The 25064-nt window shown below is 38.4% G+C and overlaps 1 protein-coding gene across 4 annotated transcripts in view; it reads left to right on the top strand.

Moving 5' to 3' along the window:
• septin9a (septin 9a) overlaps positions 1-24850 on the top strand; it is a 137855-nt gene extending 113005 nt beyond the window's left edge. For 3 of the 4 annotated variants that reach the window (XM_052138909.1, XM_052138911.1, XM_052138910.1), the window contains 9 exons: positions 2498-2686; positions 8692-8820; positions 9140-9221; positions 9351-9488; positions 18380-18497; positions 21115-21210; positions 21465-21561; positions 22602-22653; positions 23032-24850. In XM_052138909.1, coding sequence (XP_051994869.1) covers positions 2498-2686; positions 8692-8820; positions 9140-9221; positions 9351-9488; positions 18380-18497; positions 21115-21210; positions 21465-21561; positions 22602-22653; positions 23032-23164 — 1034 coding nt within the window. In that variant the 3' untranslated portion in view covers positions 23165-24850. The remainder of the gene's footprint in view (positions 1-2497; positions 2687-8691; positions 8821-9139; positions 9222-9350; positions 9489-18379; positions 18498-21114; positions 21211-21464; positions 21562-22601; positions 22654-23031) is intronic. The other variant, XM_052138912.1, reaches the window with a different exon arrangement.
• The last annotated feature ends 214 nt before the right edge of the window (positions 24851-25064 follow it).

Raw genomic sequence — 25064 nt, forward strand, 5'->3', positions numbered from 1 at the left:
CATTTATCAACTTCTACCCAGAAGGTGGATTTTGGGGTTGCTACCAAGCAGTGGAATGTAAGGCAGAAGGTGATTAACCTGGCTGAATGGAAAGGAGGAGGGGACACAAACAGTTTTAAATATCTGGAAGGGAATGGGAAACTGAAGAAGTGGTCTGTTGGCCATTAGAGGTAGAGACTAGGTGTGTCTCCTAACTGGTGGTATAAACAGTGTGGTGGGGAAAGTGTGAGTACAGCCTTGTTCATATGACTAGACAGGAAAAAGATTGTTGCCTGCCAACTCTTCTTAGAAAACTGAAGAATATTCAATCAGAACAGATAGAGCTAGATCGTTTTTATTGGGTTCTCCCTTCAACATACATCAGCTGTCTGATCACAGGAGGAGTCACTCCTCATTTAGGTAAGTATGAGAGTGTTGTTAAGGGGTACAGGGACTTTCCGTGCTAAACAGGTATTTTGGTTGTTTATCTGCTTGCAGTAGGGGTGTAAAAATTCACTCATTCGTGATTCAGTTCGGTTCAGGATACTCTATTCCCAATTCGGTTCGATTAATTACTTAACTTTTCTTGATTCCTGCTTTGTTTTAAGTTTGAACTTTTTATTATTATAACTTTTAAGAAATATAGAAAAAAGTTTATTTTCTTCACCAACAGAACTTTACTAAAGTATTGTTCATTAAAGTGTTACATGATTTATCAGGGATGTACTGGGACTAAAAATCATTCTAGCACAGGGCAAATGGAAATATTAATAAATCTGCTTACATTTAAAATATTTGTTATTGTTTTTTTTTTCACTGTTAACATCAGGAGGGTTCATGCTTATCCAGTTAAATAATGTAGGCTCTAAATGTACTGAGCCAATCAAATCAGACATTACATTTGACATTAGGATTATATTCCCCCATTGCATATACATAATATTCAGCATTATATTCAATAGAGTAATACAGTATTATCATTAAACCTCTCTAAACTTATAATTTTCTCTCATGCAGAGCAGATCACTCTTGCACTTAAAATTAACATTGGATCTCTCGCTTCTGATTCTCCGTCTATTTGATTACATGATGAGAGGGAAACCATCTAAAAAAATGTAAACCTGAAGACTTTGCTGTCTGGGACAATAGTATACATGAAGTCTGTAGAATTATTTGCATTAAAAATGCCGTTATGGTGTTAACTATTATCATGTGCTTTCATGAACGTTACTTATTAAATCATTACCATTCTTGGGAGCAATTTCCAAACACCTGAAGGTACCACGTTCATCTGAACAAACAATAGTATGCAAGTATAAATACCATAGATGTTAATTGAAGAAGCACAAACCTCCATTGCTCAGTTATTATGAGGATTCAGATCACTGACTGTTGAGCGCTTTCAAAGCATGCGGCTTCATTTGCAGGATCAGTCTGAGTAGCTCACATTATGAGATAATGATCATTGTTCATCATATCACAATTCTGATCACAAAGTTTGTCAGAATGATCCCTTCCCAGAAGTTTTAGCTATAAAATAATTCTGAATCCTCATGGTAAACAAACCATCAAGGTGTGTGCTTCTTCAAATAACTCTAAATATTAATTACATATTAAATCATATAGATGCTAATTGAATAAGCACAAACCTCCATTGCCCTTTTTTTTTCATTAGTCTCAGCTGAACTCATCCAAGAACCGTTCAGTCTTTCCATCCTATACACTGTGACAATATATTCCAGACATATCAATTACTGTTCAAAACAAGTTTCTGTGTTGATGGTTGCCCTGGCTTACCTGTAATGTAATGTAACAGTGGAGAGTTGAGTCTCTCAGGAAAAACAGATATTTTCGTGAAGCAAGGAATCCAGAGGCTGTGGGTTTGTTGGCTGGGTGCCCTGATGGCTAGGAACCTTCAGGCATTCTGAATAACTGTACCAAGCCCTGACAGCTGCCAGTGGGTCAGGTTACTGAGTTTGAGAGTGTTATACAGCTTTTTCTGCTGGACGTACCAACTGATCCTTGGGGCTCACTTTGGGGTTGCAAGCTTTGTGATGGGGCTCACTGAAGAGCTGCTCTTTCCAAAGTGAAGCTCTGTTGAATATTGTTGAGCTCTGCGGTGAAGCCAATTAGAGAGGAGGGCGCGTTTCTGCTAGATTCCCGTATTCTTTCGTCTAAAAGAAGAAAGTTGTGAAAAAATCAAATTAAATTCATCACTGTATAAATCCACAATACTGTGGATCAACAGATTAAGATCTCATCAAAACTTTTTTTTGTTGTTTAGCCTTTGTTTTTCTTGTCTGTTTGTATTGTGTTTTAATCAATACATGATCTTAACTCTGAATGATTGTGTCTCACACAAAAGAAGTGACTTCTGTCTTTTTGTCATAAAGCCGGCTGGTGGGATTTTATGTTGTAGAGATAATGTTTGTATGAGTGTTAAATCAATATGGTACTGTATGTACTTGTTGCTTGATTTGCATCAGGCACTCATCGCATCTACCATTCATGTCTGCAGGGTCAGAGGTCATTTCAAGCTACAGCAGCAGTAGCATCATGACAGAGTCTGTTATATCAGAGATGCCCCCAGCCATGTGTCTGGAGAAGCCCAGCATGGACTCCAGCTACGTGGGCATCGATGCCATCCTGGAGCAGATGAGGAGGAAGGCTATGAAACAGGGCTTTGAGCTCAACATCATGGTTGTGGGTGAGTGTACCGTTAAGATGGATTAACGTCCTAGCACATTTGATTATATTTCACACATCTGTACGCCATGCAAAAGTCAAAACACAGTTGCAACATGTTAAGTCAAAACTGTTATGACCAAATTCAGAGGCCTTGGACTATGATCTGTGCTGTGACAGATGAATTTGACTTAAATATTATTGAAATTCTAAGAAAATTGCAGCAACTACAATATTCACAATAATTCCAAGGCAAGCTGCAGTAATTAAAATAAATATTTTGAAGCCATTTTCTCAATTAAGTTTATGTGTTGCTGTTGCTTTCAGCATCTGCTGAAAAAAGCATGTTGCCTTTTGTAGGATTGTGTAATAATACACATGCCATTTTTTTGAAGGATTGATCTATGAGAGATTAGCTTTACTTTTACTGATTTATTTAACTTTTAACTGTTACTGAAATGGTAAGTTTTTTTTTTTTTGTCTTAGTAGCTTAATTTGCAAGTTTACTAAATAATGCCTTTCAGCATCTGACATCTAAAACAAATTTTAATTACATTTTGAATCTTTTTTTCTGCATTGTCAATTTTAATAATACATTGTATCCACGGGTCATTAAAAGGTATTAAATCAAGTTGGTGAAAAATAAGGCTATTAAAAAGTATTAAAGTCTTAAATTACAATACCCAAGGTATTATTTTTTGTTTGTTTGAACATTTCCCTCTTTGGGCGTAGGGCTGAGTGAAACCATTACAAATGAAAATCTTTCATGCCTCACAGATAGCAGAGAATAGAGTGGGCGCACAGTTTTCACATGGACAGTTAAAGTCAAAGTTTACATACAAAGTTTACATACACCTTAGCCAAGTACATTTAAACTCAGTATTTCACAATTCCTGACATTTAATCATAGAAAACATTCCCTTTCTTAGGTCAGTTAAGATCACTACTTTATTTTAAGAATGTGAAATGTCAGAATATTAGTAGAGAATGATTTATTCCAGCTTTTATTTCTTTCATCACATTCCCAGTGGGTCAGAAGTTTCCACGAACTATGTTAGTATTGGTAGTATTGCCTTTAAATTGTTTAACGTGTCAAACATTTTTGGTAGCTTACCAAAAGCTTCTCACAATAAGTTGCTGGAATTTTTGCTCATTTCTCCAGACAGAACTGGTGTAACTGAGTCAGGTTTTAGGTCTCCTTGCTCGCACATGCTTTTTCAGTTCTGCCCACAAATTTTGTATTGGATTGAGGCCAGGGCTTTGTGATGGCAACTCCAATACCTTGACTTTGTTGTCCTTATGCCATTTTGCCATAACTTTTGAGGTATGCTTGGGGTCATTGTCCATTTTGAAGACCCATTTGTGACCAAGCTTTAACTTCCTGGCTGATGTCTTGAGATGTTGCATCAGTGGATCCACATTATTTTCCTTCCTTGTGATGTCATCTATTTTGTGAAGTGCACCAGTCCCTCCTGCAGCAAAGCACCCCCACAACATAATGCTGCCACACCCATGCTTTACGGTTGGGATGGTGTTCTTTGGCTTGCAAGCCTCACCATTTTTCCTCCAAACATATCAATGGTCGTTATGGCCAAACAGTTAGATTTTTATTTAAATAGACCAGAGGACATTTCAAGATCTTTGTCCCCATGTGCATTTGCAAACTGTAGTCTGGCTTTTTATGGCAGTTTTGGAGCAGTGATTCTTCCTTGCTGAGCTGCCTTTCAGGTTATGTTGATATAGGACTTGTTTTACTCTGGATATAGATTCTTGTTTATCCGTTTCCTCCAGCATCTTCACAAGTTATTTTGCTGTTGTTCTGGGATTGATTTGCACTTTTCACATCAAACTACATTCCTCTCTAGGAGAATGTGTCTCCTTCCTGAGCGGTGTGATGACTGCGTGGACCCATGGTGTTTATACTTGCATACTATTGTTTGTTCAGATGAACGTGGTACCTTCAGGTGTTTGGAAATTGCTCCCAAGAATGAACCAGGCTTGTGGAGGTCCACAGTTTTTTTTTTTTTTTTTTGGTCTTGGCTGATTTCTTTAGATTTTCAAATAAAGATGCACTGAGTTTGAAGGAAGACCTTAAAATACATCCACCTCCATTTGACTCCAATTGGCCTATCAGAAGCTAATTGTCTATAAAGGCTTGACATAAGTTTCTGGAATGTTCCAAGCTGCTTAAAGGCACAGTTAACTTTAACTTTAGCGTATTTAAACTTCTGACCCACTGGAATTGTGATTTATAATCAATTAAAAGTGAAACAATCTGTCTATAAACAATTGTATGAAAAATTACTCATGTCATGCACAAAGTAGATGTCCTAAACGACTTGCCAAAACTATAGTTTGCTAATATGAATTCTGTGGAGTGGTAAAAAAAGTGTAAGTGTATTTAAACTGTACAGTGTACATATGTGCTGATCCCATGAGTGCTGCTCCGGGGTTCGAGATATTCCCCATTCATTTTCTCCATTGTCATTTCATCATTAATAGACTGGGCTATTACATGAGAAGACACATTTCACCAAGTTGTAGCGTGCCATATCTTTCAACATACCCTCAGAGGTTCTTTCATGTTTTATTTAGCTATAACTTGGAGAGAAAGAGCATTGTTCCCTGCTCTGTTTGAATGACCAGCTACCGCAATCTGTCACATGTTACCATTAAAGAGTATAAATGCAACATTTATTGTTTGAATTTCGAGATAATAGTGACATAATTTAAAATCTTAAACTAGTGTTTCTCCCAAAATTTACATCTGTTTCAAATGATGGAACGTGACACAATTTGTGGATTTGTAGCTGTTACCAACACTGTCTTGTACTTTCTTCTTCTTTATTTTTTATGGTAAGTTGAATGGGTTCCAAAAAATAACTGTGTGAACGAAAAGTGGACTTATGTCTTAAAACTAAATTGAACAAAAATGAGATCTGAATCCTTTAAAGTCCAGATACAAGTTGAAACATGTTTGGGGAAAAAAGAGAAATAAAAAGGCAAAAATAAAACACTGGTTACTTTTCTAATGAAGACTTGAAGATTAGAATTACTGTTAATTTTGCTGCTTCATTATCCAGTATACTAGTTAATAATAAAGTGTTTCTTTATAAACTGGATTCAAGCATTCATTGTTCCCCTTTTGAATGTCGATGTTCTCCAGACATTGACATTCCTAAGAGAACAATCCTATATTGGGACTGCTATACTGTCTGTTTATTAGTCCATGGTTCCAGGGTGGTGCCCAGGCAATATTAATTCTTATTAATATTCTATTGATTTTGATAATTGATAGTTATCTTTGATGATTGTTGATTTTGAAGTTTAATAAGCTAATGTTGACTATAATTAATGTTCTATTAATTTTACTAATGAATAATTATCTTTGATAATTATTCATTATTGCTAATAACCAAACCCGCTCCTGAATGAACTGAGGTGTTGCTGTTTGCAAGGGTGTTCTGGATGGTTGCTTACTGGTCCAAGCCAAAAGAGCCTACCCCAAGTCTGTATAATAATCTGGCCCTAGGCATATCTCAGGTCATCAGTGTAAGTCTATTGGATTTTTATTTGTTTACTTATTTCCTCTTATAAAATGCAAAATAAATGTTTATTTTGCAGACAGTCACATACCTGTTGATATACAGGTGTGTGTATCAGCTATTTACTGTCCCAGTATGTGGCTCATCAAATTTTAGAAGTGAAAGTAATGAAATTGCTAAAGTAATATAAGAATAGCCTGTATTTAATAATGTGGCATAGAAGACATGGCAAAGTGTTTAAAGCTTCAGCTGATAACCACTGTGTTAATGGAGGTGCTTAAACTTAAATGGATATTTCCTCCAAAAAAGGATTTAAATATTGATTTGTTTTCCACCCACATTCATTTTATCATTTCTGAAGATATGGATTAAACCACTGGAGTCGTATGGATTACTTTTAATGGTGGCTTTATCTGCTTTTTGGGCCTTCAAAAGATTGGTACCCATTCGCTTACATTGTGAAGACCAACAGAGCTGATATATTCTTCTAAAAATCTTAATTTGTGTTTAGCTGAAGAAAGAAAGTCATAAACATCTGGGATGGCATGATGGTTAGTAAATGATGTGAGAATTTTCATTTTTGGGTGAACGATCCCTTTAAAGCATATTTAGTTTCAGGTAATACAATCTCATTTGGAATTGTTAGTCATTTTGTAAACTAGTGTATTTATTTTCTTTTTTATTCAGCTTTAGCTTGCTAGAGGATTCTTGTATTAAAATGATTTATGTGGTGTTTAAGAGGAAATAATTGTGAGCTCAGTTGAAGACCACAGAATGAACCTTTTGTCCTTACGCAAGGCTGCAGCTGTTCTCTCACATGTGGCTTCTTTGGTCAGGGTGGCCAAACCTGCTGTTGACATAACCCAGTCAGAGCAGAGAGAGTCTACCCTCAGCCTCAGCGTTACACTGCACACCTCCCATTTCTGTTCCAAGTAACCGTAAAATTAAAATAAAATCACAAAATTACATTTTCAGGTGTAGTCCATTGGTATGAAAATTTACTTTCCATTGGGTTTATAAAATTTAAACTGGGTGTCTGTCAACTGATGGTGCAATGGGCGGTTCCAACGAAGACTGCATATAATGAGATCTATCTAGTTTTGTTGTTTCGCATAACACCCATCCATTGTAGAAATCGTGTTAGTTCCTCACATTTCATTTTCATGGAATCTAGATTTGGTTATCCATTAGTTGAAAATGATTTGCCACTCACCTGAAGGGCTTTAACACAAATTTGTTTTCTTTGGTCTATGTTCCTCTTTTCTTTAGATGCCTTGAGGTACATGGACCAATATCTCAGTCACATAAGGGGACACATGATGCCACTATCATTGTTTCTTTTGAGGGTTACTCATTTTGTCCTATGGGTCCCACTAGATGAAGTCTTCCTGGTCCCATTCACTTGTGTCCCAGGAGCTATTTATCAGAGAGAGCTGGGTTTGGATGACAGGGTGTTGAGCGAGAGAGAATTAGCAGCCCTGCTCCTGTGCAGAAAGGAACAGGAGGGTGACGTTACTACAGTGTGACGAGCCCCCGGCTGGCACATATCAGTTAGCGGAGGTTAAAAAGAACCACAACTTAATGAGCTGTGGTTAGAGATAGCCAGAGGAATGCTAGCTTCAGTCAAGCCACAGGACATACAGCAAAGAAGGATCACTTGTGATCTGCTGATGAAAAAGTCCTATTTTGACCCCTTTTATGGGAAATTGCTTATCTGCCAATTGTAGGTGGTCTATATGACCATGTGCAATATGAGTAAATTTATATCACAATAAGGTTATATATTAAAATATAGTAATTTTTTATTGAAATTCAACAATAAAAAGTTTTGCATATTACATAACCATGTAGACTTTAGCTCCTTTTTTAACTTAAGTGACACAAGCCTAAATTATTATTATTCATGAATCAAAAGTCTGGCAAAAAAAAAATTCACAATGAATCACTTCCATTTATAATCATTAAAGCTGTCTAAACAGGAAGTGCCAATCTGGGACACTATTCAGAATTGCAATTTTGTTTTTTGCTTTTTAATTTGCATATACAGTACAACAGTCTAAAAGATACAGCAGAATCTCTGTCATTTGACACATTTCTACTGATGCATGGCATAAACTATCATACCTCCCTGCCCTAACTATGTTGTTCATATCCCGTCCTTGCTTGGAGGTATTTGAGGAGAGTCCCCTGTTCACTGTGTAAAGCACTTTGGGTGTAGTGTCCGAAAAAGTGCTATATAAATGCAACATTCATTCACATTTATTCATATGCCTTTAAGTGTTAACTTGAGACTAATTTGCCACACATGCACACAGCAGTTCCTAGTATTGTATCAAGTGTTTAGAGTTTTTTTATATTGCAAGTGTATTGTATCTGTTTGTGCACAGCAGGTACCAGCCCTCTATCCATTCTGTGTTTGTGGTTGATTTCAGTTACTCTTGCTCTTATTTGTTTATAATTCTAATGTGTATTGTGCGTGCAGGACAGAGTGGATTGGGAAAGTCCACATTGATGAACACGCTTTTCAAGTCAAAGGTGAGCCGCAAATCTGTCCTGGGTACTGCTGAGGAAAAGATCCCCAAAACCATCGAGATCAAGTCCATCAGCCATGGTAAAGCTGCACAGCAGGACCCATTTTCTACATGACTGTCCTGTACTGCAGGGCCAGCAACCTTTGATATGAAGTGCCATTCTTAATGTTTCTTGTTTATCACAGTGCCTTCGATGATTACCCCTTCACATGCCAATGATGGCACACCTGGCATAGGTTGCTGACCCCTGCTGTACTGTGCCATTCATACATTACATACACAGCTTTTTACCCATTGTAATGCTAGAATTTCTCAGTGAATTAAATGTCTCTTATCTCCACTAGAATTCAATAACGTTCTAATTGTTTGAATTAATACCATCTACCCACTTATACACAGACATCGAGGAGAAAGGAGTTCGAATGAAGCTGACAGTCATAGACACACCAGGATTTGGGGACCAGATCAACAACGAGAACTGGTAAATAGTAACACATCTGTTTGTTCCTACCTTCAGGACTTTTCCATAATCATTGTGGGTTTTGTTTTCTGGTTACTCATTTCTGGAGTTTCTAATTTTATACTCTCTTTCCTGCTCTGTTTCCATCAGTTGGCAGCCTATAATGAAGTTCATCAATGACCAGTATGAGCAATACTTGCAGGAAGAGATCAATATTGACAGGAAGAAGAGGATTCCAGACTCACGCGTGCACTGCTGCATATACTTTATCCCACCCACAGGACACTGGTTAGTGAACACAATGCGTGGAGTTTTCAGGGGTTTATTGTGCATGTGTCTTTAGTTATTTGCATACACATGTGAAACTGTGTAGCATAACTCCATTTACACACACTCTAGGGATGAGCAATGCCAATTCACGACAGTCATAGACAAGTAAAAATATTGGGAAATGACAAACCATGGAGCTGGGAAGTTGCTAAGTATATTAAATTGTAGCCCAATAGTTATCTTGCACTTACGTTTTTAGAGACTATATAATTATTTAATTATGAAATGCATAACAGATTAAAGAGGCTGGTTGTGTGTCCATTTTCACTTCCAAAATGTTCTATGAATAGGTAGAAAACTTTTCCATAGCAGATAACCTGCGCTTTAGACTCTGTTGAATTTTTATAATTAGGGACATACAGACATTAAAAATAAATTGATATGAAACGTCATTAAAGCAAAAATAATGAGATTAATGGAACATCAGCATTTATGAAGAACTTTTATTCAAAACGTATTTAAAACTCATTTGTGACATCAACTTGTATTCATACTCTATTCCATTAAGAAAAGTTTTAAATTTGCAGGCATAGAATTAAACTAAAGTTTTCTTCTGAAATAAAATGATGGCGTGTGTATAGGCCCCATTAAAGAACCATACGATTTTCTTTGGGAAAGCAGTTATAAAAACAAAGTTGAAAGTGATTATATTTTAAAATAATACAAAACCACGTTCAACTTGAACCAAAAATTTTGTTCTATATTATTTTGTTTAGGCAGCATTTTCTGCATTAACAAACCTCAATACAAACACATTTGTTAAGAACACATTGTAAATTATTAGGCAACATTATTTGCAGAACACAAGGGAATTTATAAGGCTTACACCTAATAGTAAAAATGGTGTTTTATTATTTGATAAATCACAGACTAAGTGAAGTAAACAGACTGCTGTAGTCATTTTATGAAGTGGAAATTGTGGGTCATGTTGAGGAAATTAAACCAAAGATTCTAAATTCCTATGTTTCAATAAATACATTTTCATGGCCCAAACTTGAAGGCCAACAAACAAACAAAAGCTATTCAAGGACATTTTCTAAATAGAAATTAGAGCCAAAAACTTCACCTTTTTTGCAACATTATCTAACAAAGGTTTTTAGAAAACAAACATATTCACCTTCTCCAAGCATTGTGGAATGGAATAACTGTGTCTGTAAAGGGATTAAGGCGAGAACCAGCTTGACAATATAAATTATATTTTAATAAGGAATTTAAACAAAAAGACACACAAAGGTGTCGAACAGCTGCCTGTAAATCTCTCTCTCTCTCTCTCTCTCTCTCTCTCTGTCCCAACACGGAGCAGCAGTGGGACAGGGAGAGAAAAAACACTTACTCGCCACTTCTCCTATGCGCCGTAGCTTGGTCCTCGGCCACTCCTCCACCCACTAATGGACGACAGCCATGCCTCCCCGGATGGATCGGAGGCAGACCTCCAGCCACTGGCGGACGGAATGCCCCTTCGTGTTTTTGGTGGTCGGTAGTGGTCTCCCCCACCCCTGGCAGCGGTAACCGCTCCAGGCAGTTGATTGGGTGGCCGTTCCTCCACTTCCATTCGGCCGGGCTCCTCTTGTCCTCGGGCGGATGGCTGCGGATGCTCCATTGGGGTGGATGGTTGTGGCGAAGACTCTACTACGGTGTATCCCTCCTCCCAAGATTTTGACACCAGAGTAAGGGGGTTAAGATGGGCAAGGAGGAGGTGAGAACCAGCTTAACAATATAAATAATATTTAATTAATTAAAAAGACACACACAAAAACACACAGTCAGCTGCCCATAGTTTTCTGTCCCACTGCAGTCTCCAGTCGGTCTTTATCCATTTCTGAGGCTTGATTAGCCTGATTTGGGGCCGGGTGTGTAGCATCACGACCCGGCCCCGCCCTCCGCCCTGTCACAGTGTCCAACTGAAAACCTGATCTGACTGTTTGTCACAGACACACAAAAGAACAATTGGATTTGCGAGACTTGAGGGAAAAGCGAAGAATGTGATGGCAGTTCTGCTTGGTGTAGGTTTTAACCATATTTGTAATGTTTTGTTTATGCTTTTAAACCTATTGTCTCAGGTAGATAATATGCTTAAACAACGGGCCCGGCAGGGTGTTGACAATATAATCGGATATCGTGATATTTTTTTGATAAACATTGTGAAAATATTTCATGCATATCACCCAGTCCTACTAAACACCATGCACTGAGAACCAGAGAGGATTTGCATTGGCTAATTGCAGAGGAATGTTTGGATACTCTGTGTAGATCTCCCCTAAAGGCTGTGTGATGTTTACTATGTTTAGATTTTAGACATGGAACATGTCTATGTATAGACTTGCCATCAAATAAAGTTCATTCTTTTTTTATTTTAGCATTAAAAAGTATAACGTAGTGTTTGTGTGATAAATACATATCTATTTAGGGTTAGAGGATTGTAGTGTACATTGATGCTCAGATGTAGTGCTTCTTAATAACTTCAGCTTGTTTTTATGTGGCCTGCTCATTCTTTAATATTTAAAGGGAGCAACTGTGGAGATGTCAGTGTCCTCCAGAGGGCAGTACAGTTCCTCCTGTATAATAATGTGATGATCTTCAGTTATTTCTGAAGAAAATGTCCATGAAATCTTTAACTGCTATGCTGCTTGCATCAGTTGTCATCACTTTTATCAGAAATGAGGGGAGGCTGGGCAAATTTCAAAAATTTTACAAAATTATGTTACCTTTAAAACCTGACTTGCTTGTAAAATTGGTGTTCAGTAAAGGGTACCACATGCCAGATTTTTACAAGTCCCTGTATAACAAATTACTGCTGGTCCTCAGGCTGGGAGTGCAGATTTTTAACAATGTAACAGTTACAGAAAGGTTTTCCAAACCAAAAGAGCATTTTTCCATTGGGATTTTAAAACATTTGATTGTTTACTCTTGTAAAAACTCTTGTAAAAACCATGCACATCAAAGATATATTGTTGAGACCCACAAGAGCAGAAGAGCAGCATTTATCTATGATCAGTGGTTGTCAAACACAAAGTAGAAAAATAGCTCCCTCAACTGACAGCTATAACGAATCTGAATATGGCATTAAGCCTCAATGATCCGCTTCAACTACAACACAGGGAAAAGCGTCAAAGACCGCATGCAGCCCACAGAAACATTTTGGTTTGCCATTTACACAGACTAGTGCTGTCAAAGTGACTGGCAAGATATCTCAGGACACTTATTTCTGTTATATCTTTCAGAGAGTAGGAACATTTTCTGCATGCCATTCCATATTCAAGATTGCACTGCAGATTGCTGCTTCGGTGTGGAGCTCTCTAGCATTTTTGTTACTTTTGTTTGTTTGTCGCTCTTTTCAAATCAGTTTCACTAGGGATGAACTGCTGAATATTCAGCAGAGCATACCTGATAAAGTTTTATTAGACATCTTAGTTAGAGGTGCAGTGGTACTCTACAAGCGATCCAAAAGATGCACGTGAGGGAAGCTTGCCGGCCCGGCTTTAGGATTCTGCTGCCAGAGTATTCACCTGGCAAATGTTTGCTCCCTTGCCAACATAACGGACTAACAGCATTTGCTCACTCAAGCAAATAAGGACTTTTCTAACTCCACTGCTCTGTGTTTCACGGAAACCTGGCTGAGTGAAGCCAACCTGGACAGTGCGTTAAATCTTCTGGGCTGAGTTATTGGGGAAAACAAGAGGCGGTGGAACATGCTTTTATATTAATGAAAATTGGTGTACAGATATAACAGCATTGAAGATGATGTGCTGTCCTAATTTAAAAGCACTCTTCATCAACTGCAAGCCATTCTACTCACTGCGAGAGTTTTCCTAATTTATTTTGGTGATTTGTTTATATCCCGCCATAAGCATGCGTGAACACAGCATTACAACAGTTGGCTGATCACATCACAGACACGGAGCGACAACAACCGGACTCTCACATTATTCTTCTGCGAGATTTTACACTGGCGGCCAAAAGTCTGGAATAATTTGAAAGAATTTGGTACTTTGATTTACCAAAGTGGCATTCAACTGATCACAATGTCTAGTCAGGACATTAATAATGTGAAAAATTACTATTACAATTTGAAAAAAAATCTTAAACTACTTCAAAGAGTTCTCTTGTACATGAAACTGGTGTTGAGCAGGTAGAATTCATTGAAGCTGTCAGCTGAGGACATGTGAGGCGTCAATTTCTCAAACTAGAGACTCTGATGCACTTATCCTCTTGTTTAGTTGTACATCTGGGCATCTTTCTGTCCTTGTTAGAGCCAGTTGTCCTTTGTCTTTAAGACTGTAGTGTACACTATTGTATGAAATCTTCAGTTTTTTGGCAATTTCAAGCATGTAAAATTAATTTCTCAAAACAATGATTGACTGATGAGAAAGCTGTTTCTTGTTTGTATTTTCTTTTTTAAAAACCTATTATTGAGCTTTAAGACATACCAGTCTATTGCAAACTGTGCAACACAAAAACAAGACAACGTTCAAATAACTTTTTTGTCACTCCAACATATACACAAGTGTAACAGTGGGTGAAAGTTAAAGTGATTCTAAGCTTCATTTAACGAACCAAATAGCTTTCAACTGTGTTTGATATAATGGCAAGTGATTTTCTAGTACCAAATTAGCAATTTAGCATGATTACTCAAGGATAAGGTGTTTGAGTGATGGCTGCTGGAAATGGGGCCTGTCTATATTTGATCAAAAATTACTTTTCTAATACTGATGGTGCGGTTTTTTACATCTGTAATGTCCTGATTATACTTTGTGATAAGTTGAATGCCACTTTGGTGAATAAAAGTACCAATTACCTTCCAAATCTGTACATTTATTCCAAACTTTTGGCCGCCAGTATAATAAACCCCTATGAACTGCCAAAATACAAGCAAAACATCACATGCCACACCTAAGAAAGAAATATATTGGACAACTGCTACGCCACTCTAAAGGATGCATATCACTCAGTCCCATGTGCAGCTTTAGGACTCTCTGATCACTGCCTGGTTCATCTTCTCCTGACCTACAAGCAGAAAATAAAATCAGCTGAGCCTGTAGTAAGAATTATAAATTGATTTGGCCAAAGAGGCTGAGCTGGAACTACAAGCCTGCTTTGACTGCACTGATTGGGTTGTTTTTGAGGCTGCAGCCACAGACCTGGATGAGCTTACAAATACTGTGACATCATATATCAGTTTCTGTGAGGATATATACATCTCTACAAGGACAATTTTATCATTCAATAATGATGAAACACAGTAAAACTCAGACAGCTTCATCATGCCAAAGAGAATGCTTGCAGAATTGAGGATTAAACATTCTACAACCAGGCTGGGAACACACTTACTAAGGAAGTCAGAGTGGCTAAAAGAAGCTACTCTGAATCAGCCAACAATCCTGCATCTGTGTGGAAAGGCCTAAAAAGTGTCACCAAGTACAATACACCTCCCCCTCGCTCTATAGAGTGTCAACTTATGGCTGATGAACTGAATGCGTTGTACTGCAGGTTTGAAAAGCCCAGTCTCCCCCACTCTGATCTTCAGTTCACACACAAACACACACACATCAAACGCTTCGAGAACCCCCCCTCCTGCTATTCAATCTGCACTTATGATGATCTGTGAGGATATGTGCCGGGTCTTTCGGAAAACAAAAAACTGGGAATGCTTCAGGCCCAGATGGCGTTTCACCTGCCTGTCTGAAAGTCTGTGTGACCAACTAGTCCCCGTCTTCACACAGATCTTCAATAGATCACTGGAGCAGTTTGCAGATCACTGCTGCTTCAAATACTCCACCATCCTTTTGGTTCCCAAAAAAAGGAAATCACAGGACTTAATGACTACAGATGTGTCACATATTCAGCAACACCTCGGCAGACCTGGGACTTATGCAAGGATCCTATTTGTGGACTTCAGTTCAGACTTCAGTATCATCATGACTGTTATTCCCTCAACCAAACTGACCCAGCTTTCCATGCCCACTCCAATCGGTTGATGGATCACCAGCTTTCTGACAGATAGGCAGCAGCTAGGGAGACTGGGGATACTCAAATCTGGGACCCTCATTATTAGCACTGGTGGGATGTGTTCTCTCTCCACTGCTCTTCTCCCTGTATACGAATGACTGCACAGCAAATGTCTTGAACTGTCAATCTCCTGAAGTTTGCAGACAACACCATGGTCATCAGCCTCATCCGCGACAGTGATCACTCAGACGGGAGGTTGATCAGCTGGCTTTCTGGTGTGGTCATAACAACCTTGAGCTGAACACACTAAAAACAGGGGAGAAGGTAATGGACTTCAGGAGAAATCCCCCTACCCCCACAACCATCCTTAACAGCTCTTTGGCAGCAGTGGTGTCATACAGGTTCTTAGGCTCTACCATATCTCAGGACCTGTAGTGTGACACACACATAGACTCAATTGAGAAGAAGGCTCAGCAGAAGTTGCACTTCCTTTGGCAGCTGAAGCAGTTCAACCTGCCACAGGAGCTGCTGACACAGTTCTACTCGGACGTCATTGAGTCTGTGCTGTGTACATCTATAACTGTCTTGTTCAGCCACCAAATCAGACAGAAGGAAACTACAACATAGTCAGGACTGCTAAGAGGATTATTGGTGCACACCCTTCAAGACCTGTACATCTCCAGAGTGAGGAAACATGCAAGTAGAATCACTCTGGACTCCACACACCCTGCCCACTCCCTCTTTGAACTAAGTGCCAGAACATCTAGGCACAAGAACAGTTTTTAACCCTCATTTTCCTTATGAACAATTAAACTGCCTCTGGACTCCCCCATAGTGCAATAATGTAAATACATATCTCATGTAAATTCCCATATTTAATTCAATAACTGTACATACCCCTACCTTGCACATACATTACCAGTTGCACATGTACATATGCCATTCTGTTATATGTCTATTATTTGTATGTCTATTTATACTCTTACCTTGTTTTATATTCTGTGTCTCACTGTAATGTTCTGTGTGCACTTGTTTCTCCTATCACCAAAACAATTCCTTGTGTATGTGGGAACACTTGGCAATAAAGCTAATTTTGATTCTGATTTCACCTCTAAGGTGAAAATAGTTTTGAAGACCCTGTGTTCTGTTCCATTCCGCTGTGCTCCATCAAGCTTTTTGAAAGGAAGAACTCGCCTGGGTGTGTGCACTTCTCCAGAGTGTTAAGTCTCTGCCATAGACAGAAAGTCATGTTGAGCTATGTTGGAGTGTGCTGCTGTGATGATTCATGATTCTATTAAACTCAGAAGGTCTGAATTTACAACTTCATTCTGGAGAACTTTTTTTATGTCGGAATTCCAACTTGGAAACTTGGGAATCTTCAACTCCGATTTTTCAAAGATTGAGGTGTTTGATGTCGGCATCCAGGGAGTGTTACAGAGTCAATGAGAAAAATTCACTCTTTTTAAATTATATGAATTATGGAGTCAAAGTTCCTACATAACATGATGTTTCTTTAAAACTTGTTAGCAAATGTTTGCAGAGACATGTTAAATTATCTCAAAATTAAAAATAAGGCCCTTCTTTGACACGTTTGTGTATAGTTGTCACAAAATTTCGAATTAAGTGAAAAGTCACACCACGCATGATCATGCTAAATCATCGTTTTAATGATCGATCATTGCTGTCACTTCCGAGTACTCGTGCCCATCCCTAATTCCTTGTTGTATCCAAAAGTTAATTGTCCAAATTTAGTGGGTGGTCTGCTCTGGAGTTGACTGTGATGAAGCATCATTGTGAATGCTTGTGTTTTCATGGCTGCTGATGTAAAGCATGACTGCATTATTTCTAGTTGACTGCATGGTAATTTCTAGTGACTTTCAGAATAATATATACAATCCATGAAAGAGGTCTAGGACTGCATTAGTAGAGCTGCTGCTGCCAAGTAAATATTAGGAGAGATCTATTTGAACTGATAAAATAGATTACCTGAATAGAGTATAGATGTATTTTATCTTCAATAAAGTCCAGTCAAAGGACTGATGAGGGTTTAACAACTACATGAATATTGATATGTATCTGCTAATTAATTTACAAATCATAATTTTATGTATATTTGTTTTTAAAATTCTGAAATTATAAGGGTGAATATGTGATTACTGGGTGGTACATGGCCTGAAGTTTGGGAGCTATCTTGCATTTCATAAAACTGTCTATTAAGAAACAAACCAACAGGAGAGCATGGACATGACAAAGGTTCTTATAATTCTGAAATAATGTTTACTAGTGTATGTTTTAAAACAACACAGTGTCTCCTCTGAAGTCTAAACATTTCTGTGGAAAAGATCTAAGGGCCCTAAACACGTCTACCACACACTCGATATCTGTTTGGACTCGGTTGACCCCTGGAGGGTGTGGTGCTGTCGTTTTTGTTGCCTGCTATGAATGGATAACTGTTTCATGTCCATCCAGCACTGCATATGTCCATGGTGTGTGTGTGTGTGCTGCTCTGTAGCTGCAGACAGTCTTTGAACAGCTCAGCTAATTAGAGTTAAACAATCAGCCCTGGAGACTGCACACTGGGTCAGCTGCACAGTCACACTAGCAGGAGATCTGTTCTGATTTAATACACAACATCTTTCACTTGTTTTTCTTTTCTTATGTCTATGAAATCAAAGGTCTCTTTACACAACCCCCCCTTATAAGAATTGCTTGGATGAACTTTGATCATTTCTATCCCCAGCAATCTTCAGAGTTTAGGATATTGTCACATCTCTGAGCTTGACTATTTTTAAAAGTTACTCTGGTGGTGATTAATACATTGTCGTGTTTACAGTCATGTAGGTTTAGCTGTAGTCTTGTATTACTTTATTTAAATCCATTACATCCAGATCTCCTTTCTCCAGTCTTAGGCCTTTGGATGTGGAGTTTATGAGACGTCTCAGCAAGGTGGTGAACATTGTTCCTGTCATTGCCAAAGCTGATACCCTAACTCTGGAGGAGAGAGATTTCTTCAAGAAGAAGGTGCGCAAAAGTTTGATTAAAAATTAATGCTTGTTTCTGCTCTCTTCTTTAAAGAATGAAAGTTGTGTTACCATACTTAAAAGTAATAGGTAACTCAAAATTAAAATTCTGACATTATTTACTCACACTCAGGTTGTTCCAAACCCCTTTGGAATTATTTGTCTTTCACTGAAACTCAAAGTTTATAAATAAAAAAATTAAAAAAATCAGGTTTGGAATGACATGACGGTGAGTAAATGATGACAGAATTGTTTTGTTTTTTTTGTGATTGATTGCTTAATTGTTCTGTTCAGACATTGCCTGTGCATACAGTAGTGCATGGTGATTTTGTTCGGCTGCCATGTAGGGATGCTAGTTGGATTTTATTTGTTACAACATTTCTGTATCTGGCATGTTGTACAACCACATGGGTAACTGCTCAAAGTTGGATCAATTGTTTTAAAGAAGAGACAATGTACAATGTGGATCTTTGTGCAGTGAGCCCCAGTGGAATATTGTGAATACCACGGACCAATGCACTGAGGCGTGGAAGAACTGCTACATGCTGTCATGTAGTTCTAGCTGTTGTTGGCAAACCAAACCATTTTTCTTTCCTAACAGATTTCCAAGATGACAGATGGTGTCTTTAAAGCTTCTTCAGAAACGCTTCTGTTCTTTGAATGTACTAATACGTTTTTATTCATGACATTGTGGTGGATTACTTACTATATGCATAGAAAAGTAAGGACTTCAAATTTCTAACAATTCCTTCGCATTTTTCAAGGATTATTGTTAACGCTATAATTTACTCACCCTCAAATTTAAACAAAAGATGTTAGACATTGTTAGCCATGGATAAAAATGTCATAGCTGCTTGGAACAACATGAGGGTGATTAAATGTTAACAGAATTTTCATTTTTGGATGAACTATCCCATTTAAATACACTGCCTGGCCATAAGTCGCATACTCTAATATTTCATTGGACCCCCTGAAGCTTTGCATACAGAGCACATTCATCTTGGCGTTGTTCTGACAAGCTTATGCAACGTCACAACATTTATTTCTGTCCAGAGTTGCATTAGGATCTTGTATTGATGACTGGAGAGACAAACCATTCTGTGAAGTCTTCTCCAGCACATCCTAAAGACTTTCAGTACATTAAGGTAGTCAGCTTTCTTCATTTTATTGCCACACAATGTTGCTGAGCCTAGACCTGACCAACTGAAGAAACCTCAGATCATAACACTGCCTCCAGAGGCTAGTACAGTGGGCACTATGCATGACGGGCTCATCACTTCATGAACTTCCCTTCTTACCCTCATGTGCCCATCACTTTGGAATGGGTAAGACCTTTTCCGTTGCTCCCTAGCAAATTGAAGTTATTTTTTCAGATTAGCCTCACTAACAAGTGGCTTTCTAGTGGCCAAACAGCTGTTTAGTCTCAATCCTGTAAGTTCTCGTCACATTGTGAGTGAAAATGCTCTTTCACAATTAAACAACCATGAGTTCTGTTGTTGATTTGTTTTATGATATGACTTCAAGCGTTTTAGCGATCTCCAATCACGATCATTCAAGATTTTTTCCAACCACATTTCTTCAACAAAGCTGACGGTTCACCACTGTCCTTCCAGGTTTTAATAATGCGTTGGACAGTTCTTGACCCAATTCCAGTGATTTTAACAATCTCCTTAGTTTTTTCTTTGCTTGATGCAGGCGAATAATATGCCACTTATAAAACACAGTAACATCTTTTCCACAACCATGGGATACATCTTCCGACATTGTTGTTTAAGAAATGCGAAGCTGCACACTGCATCAGTTGGGGTTAAAAGATTTGTTGCCAGCTGAAACCTATTAATAACTGCAATAATGATCCAATCATAGGCTCTTAAGTATCTGTCTATTTAAATCCAAACGGCAAAATGTTTTTGGCCAGGCAGTGTACAAGTCACACAGGACTAAAGTAGATTTAGATGGCTGGTGTGTGACTGAAGATGACATATGGTATGATAAAGTGTAGGTAAGCAACACATGTTCAGGGGTTGTTAGCTGCATTTCACATAGCAGTAAAAATCACTCGCCAACTTCAACGGCTCCGTGTTCTAGTGCTGGCGTGCCTCTTACTGGAAGAAGACATAACACTTGGATCACAGACATAGACCTCTCTCTCACACTGTTTTGGATAACTTTCTAAGCTCTCTCCTAACAGATTTAAGAAGTGCTGTCCAAAACTTCTTATGCCTCTCCTCTAGCAAATAAAAGACAACAAGCCAAAGCTACTTTTACTTTCAGGGCCTAGACCTTATGAAATGTTCGAGATTACTGCAGGCTCAGTTGCTGATGTGGCAACAGTGGAACTATGTGACATCACTTCCAGTAATGCAGCATTAAAGAAGACTGGTATTCTCAGTAACTACCCTGATACTGTGCTAGATTGGGGGAACAGTTCTGACACATGATGGTTATTTTATCTTCAGTGTTATTGACATGGACTGTCCAGGTGGATATTAAATGTCTCTCAACATTACATTGCTTTTGGTTGTTTATTCATTATATAGTTGCCCCAAAAATAATTCACACACTTATATATGTATGAATTACGTTCGATTAAAAACAACTGTCTTCTTTTTGTGTAGATTAGGGAAGAGCTTCGAGCCAATGGCATAGACGTCTATCCACAGAAAGAGTTTGATGAGGACACAGAAGACAGAATGATAAATGATAAAATAAGGGTGAGTTTGAACAGGCTCATGTAATGAGTGGTGGTGGCATAGTGGCTAAAGCACAGGGCTGTTAATCACCTGTTAATCAGATGGTCGCTGGTTCTAACCCCACGGCCACCACCATTGTGTCCTTGAGCAAGGCACTTAACTCCAGGTTGTTCCAGGGGAATTGTCCCTGTAATAATTGCACTGTAAGTCGCTTTGGATAAAAGCGTCTGCCAAATGCATAAATGTAAATGTAATGATCTCTCTTTTTCCATTAGGAGATGATTCCTTTTGCTGTAGTAGGAAGTGACCAAGAGTACCAGGTCAATGGAAGGAGACTTTTGGGAAGGAAAACAAAATGGGGAACCATTGAAGGTATTGAAGCACATATATCCCTGAGCCTCTATAGGCAGTGCATCGTCATGAGAGAGAGGGAGAAATGATTTAGTGAAGTGTGGGCAGACAGCACTGTGCACAGACAGCAGTGTGTCTCAATCACATGAGGAAGCTCATTAACCACAAATGCACAGCTATGAGTCAAACATCTTAAAGCATGTCTTATGTTCTGTAAATGAGGATCCACACAGACAAGCATTAAGAGTTTGTCAGAGTGACTACGAAATGCATTTATTTATTAGTGAGCCCGCAGCTATGAGCCTCCGTGTCTCTGTGACTAAACCATTTATTTTGTCTGAGGAATATAGTCCAGCAGTAAATTAATTTCACATGGTCACTCAGTTTCAGAGTTTCTTTGAAATACCCTATGCCTTTAATGGAATAAGACTCTGCTGTTCTTAAAGGAATATTCTGGGTTATTGACAACCTAATATTTGCATGTGTGTCAGGTGTTAAAATTTTGTTGTAACCAGTGAACACAAAAATATTTCATTTATGTTGTCCCAAACGTGTAAAGAGCTTCTCATCGCAGCTCCGCATAGCCGTAAAAACTTTTTTTGAGAGTTGACGGGGTGAGATAAGTGTAATTACCCTGTAATTTATTTGAGGAGCTCTCTTTGAAAACCTTTAATTTCCTGTAATGGGTGGCTTTCTCTGTCTCATTCATGGAGTTTGACATAATCTATAATTCATAAACGAAATTTTCTCACACAGGCAATGGCGTGTTTGTCACACAGAATTTGTCAGGCTGTCAACTTTAAATCTTAGGATGTTGTCGGGTGAAACTAAATTACTAAAGACTGGGGTGTTTGTTTTATCGCTACTCCCCTTCCCCGAGTTTACTTGCAACACCTCCACCTAGTGGCCAAGTGTTCTTTGCCTTGAAATATATGACCCCAATTGGTTAGAGCTGAAGAACTTCCCAACTAATCTGATCATACGTAGCTCTTTGCCTTCTACAGTATTTACAACTTGGGATCTAATGTATCGCCCTGTCGGTTGTGTTTTGGTGTCTTTAGTTGAGAATATTGCCCACTGTGAGTTTGCTTACCTGCGGGACCTCCTCATAAGGTGAGTTGTTTTAGATTTAACCAGTGTTCATTTTTACAGGTTTTTATTTTAGACATGACATTAATCTTTTGTCTAAAATGTGACAGATATCTGCTTGCCATTGCATGTCACCCATTTGTTTGTAAGTCTATTAGATTTACAGCTAGAGTTGGGGTCAAGTCTATAATTAGATAGAGCTGGGGATAAAGGGATAGTTCTGCAACTCCAAAATTTGCAACTAGACTTAAAGTTAAAGATAGGTTTATGGTTGGGGTTAAGCCTAAAATTAGAGTTGCATATTTAGGTTAGTGTTAAGATTAGTGTTACAGCTAGAGTTAGGGTTAAGTCTAAAATTAGTCTTTTCCATCCTAACTCTGTGATTTGGCTCATGTTCCACAGAACCCATATGCAAAACATTAAAGACATCACCAGCAGTATCCACTATGAGATGTACCGTGTCCGTCGGCTCAATGAGAACAACACTCAGGCCAATGGCCTCGGCAAGCACCACCCGGCCTCCCATGAAATCTAGTGGCCGCACCCAAACCCCTGATCCTTCCTCCTCTCCAATCCTCAAACCTGCATTCACCTTACACTCTGTTCCACCCCCTTCATTCAGCTATGGACTGAAAGGAGGTTCATCAAAAAGAAGCACATAATGATTTTTCCTCCCAGAAACTCCATGACAGTGCCCTTAATCTTTCAGTCCTCTGCACTTGCACCCAAGACCCAGGGACAGAAAGCTCTAGCTCACAAATAACATTGCCTTTGGCTGTTAAAGAGCTTCTCCATATTCTGCATGTGTTTGACTCCCTCTGCTGATGCTTCAGGTGTGTGTGTGTGTGTGTGTGTGTGTGTGTGTGTGTGTGTGCGTGCATGCATGCTGGGGTTAAATAGGAGGAAGGTAAAGATTGGTCAAGCTGTGGAAAAGCTCTTTATATGTAAGATTATGCCTGTTTGCCCCTTTTATTTTTCATCTCTGCTGGAAAAAAAAAACTTAAACCAACCTATATTGTATTGACGGTCTTAGCTGGTTTAAGGTGGTCTAGCTGCTTTCCCAGCCTGTCCAAGATATGGTCTTCAGCTGGTTTAGTGTCTCAGCCAGACCAGCTTACAAGCCCTCTTTGAAAACCAGTCTAAGACTTGAAAACCATGTTATGCTGGTTTAATCTGTTTTTAGCATGGATTTTTACTGGAGTTTTCACAGAATCACTCTTTTTATGTGCTTTGTCAACCGCTCTCAACCGCTCTCTTAATATTTATGCTTAGTTTTGAGCAAGCTCATGTGGTACCTGTATGTGGCCTCATAATTTCCATTCTGCATTATAAACAATGTTCCATTAGTTCCAGCTGTCTCTTTTTAGTACAGATGGAGTTGTGTGTGGAGGCTACAGGTTATCTGGTATCTTTGCTTATAAAATGAATGCTAAAATGCTAACACCACTTCATAGAAACCTGATGTGCCATTGGTCTTGCTTTCTGTTTTTTTGTGTTCACATGTGTGCAAACAATTACAGGACAACTGCCTCATTGAAACCCTGGTGCCTTATGAAAACCACAATGAGGGAAATAAAAGTCTAAGGATTTGTATTTTAAAGATTACAAATTGAATAGTGTACATGAGATTAAATAAGATCATGGTAATGATAATTTACACCCTTGTGTCTCCATGTTCACACTATGATACGCTCTAATGGGAATAGATCTGTAACTTGACCAGTTGCTACCAGCGATTTTATTTAGTACAGAATTTGATCTGGCCTATAGTTGGAACACTCAATGCCATCTGTCTGTCTTAAAATAATCATAGGTAATTTGTGTGTACACCAAGTACACCGTTTTCACCTCGCCTCGTTCTTGTCCACTCATGCTGAATATGTTGGAATTTACACTATCTAGGCCCCTTTGGTCATTTTATATGCCTTGGTTTCTCTTGGCTCAGAGGTAAAGGCCTAAAGTAAAAAAAGCTTGTAAGCAGTGCCATCATGTGTGCTTGTACTTTTAAATATGCCTGCCATGTGTGATGAGGAGTCACTATAAACAATGGTGAAATTCAAAGTCATCAGGCTTTGTTGTTGTCTGCAAAACCCTTTATAAATGCTCATTGTTGGGGAAATATATTTTTGTCCTGTGCTGTATATTCATAGTGTTTAAATTTTTGTATTGATATTCAGAGTAACACAAATAACTTTGATATCCTGTTATTTTAAAAAAAAAATAAAGATTTAAATGATAAAAGTCTATTTTATTGACTCTCAAATGTGCCTAGATGTTGTAATTGCTCAGTATGTACTGAGAAGCATTTGTTATTTGAGTTAAAGTCCCTTTTTCCACTATGTCAAACACATTGAGCTACACATAATGCATAAGATTCACATACTGTAAGCTACACAAGTATTTTCTCAGGCACTTATTGAGTCTAAATAGATGCA

This window comes from Xyrauchen texanus, chromosome 12, assembly GCF_025860055.1.
Source record: "Xyrauchen texanus isolate HMW12.3.18 chromosome 12, RBS_HiC_50CHRs, whole genome shotgun sequence".
Lineage (NCBI taxonomy): Eukaryota > Metazoa > Chordata > Actinopteri > Cypriniformes > Catostomidae > Xyrauchen > Xyrauchen texanus.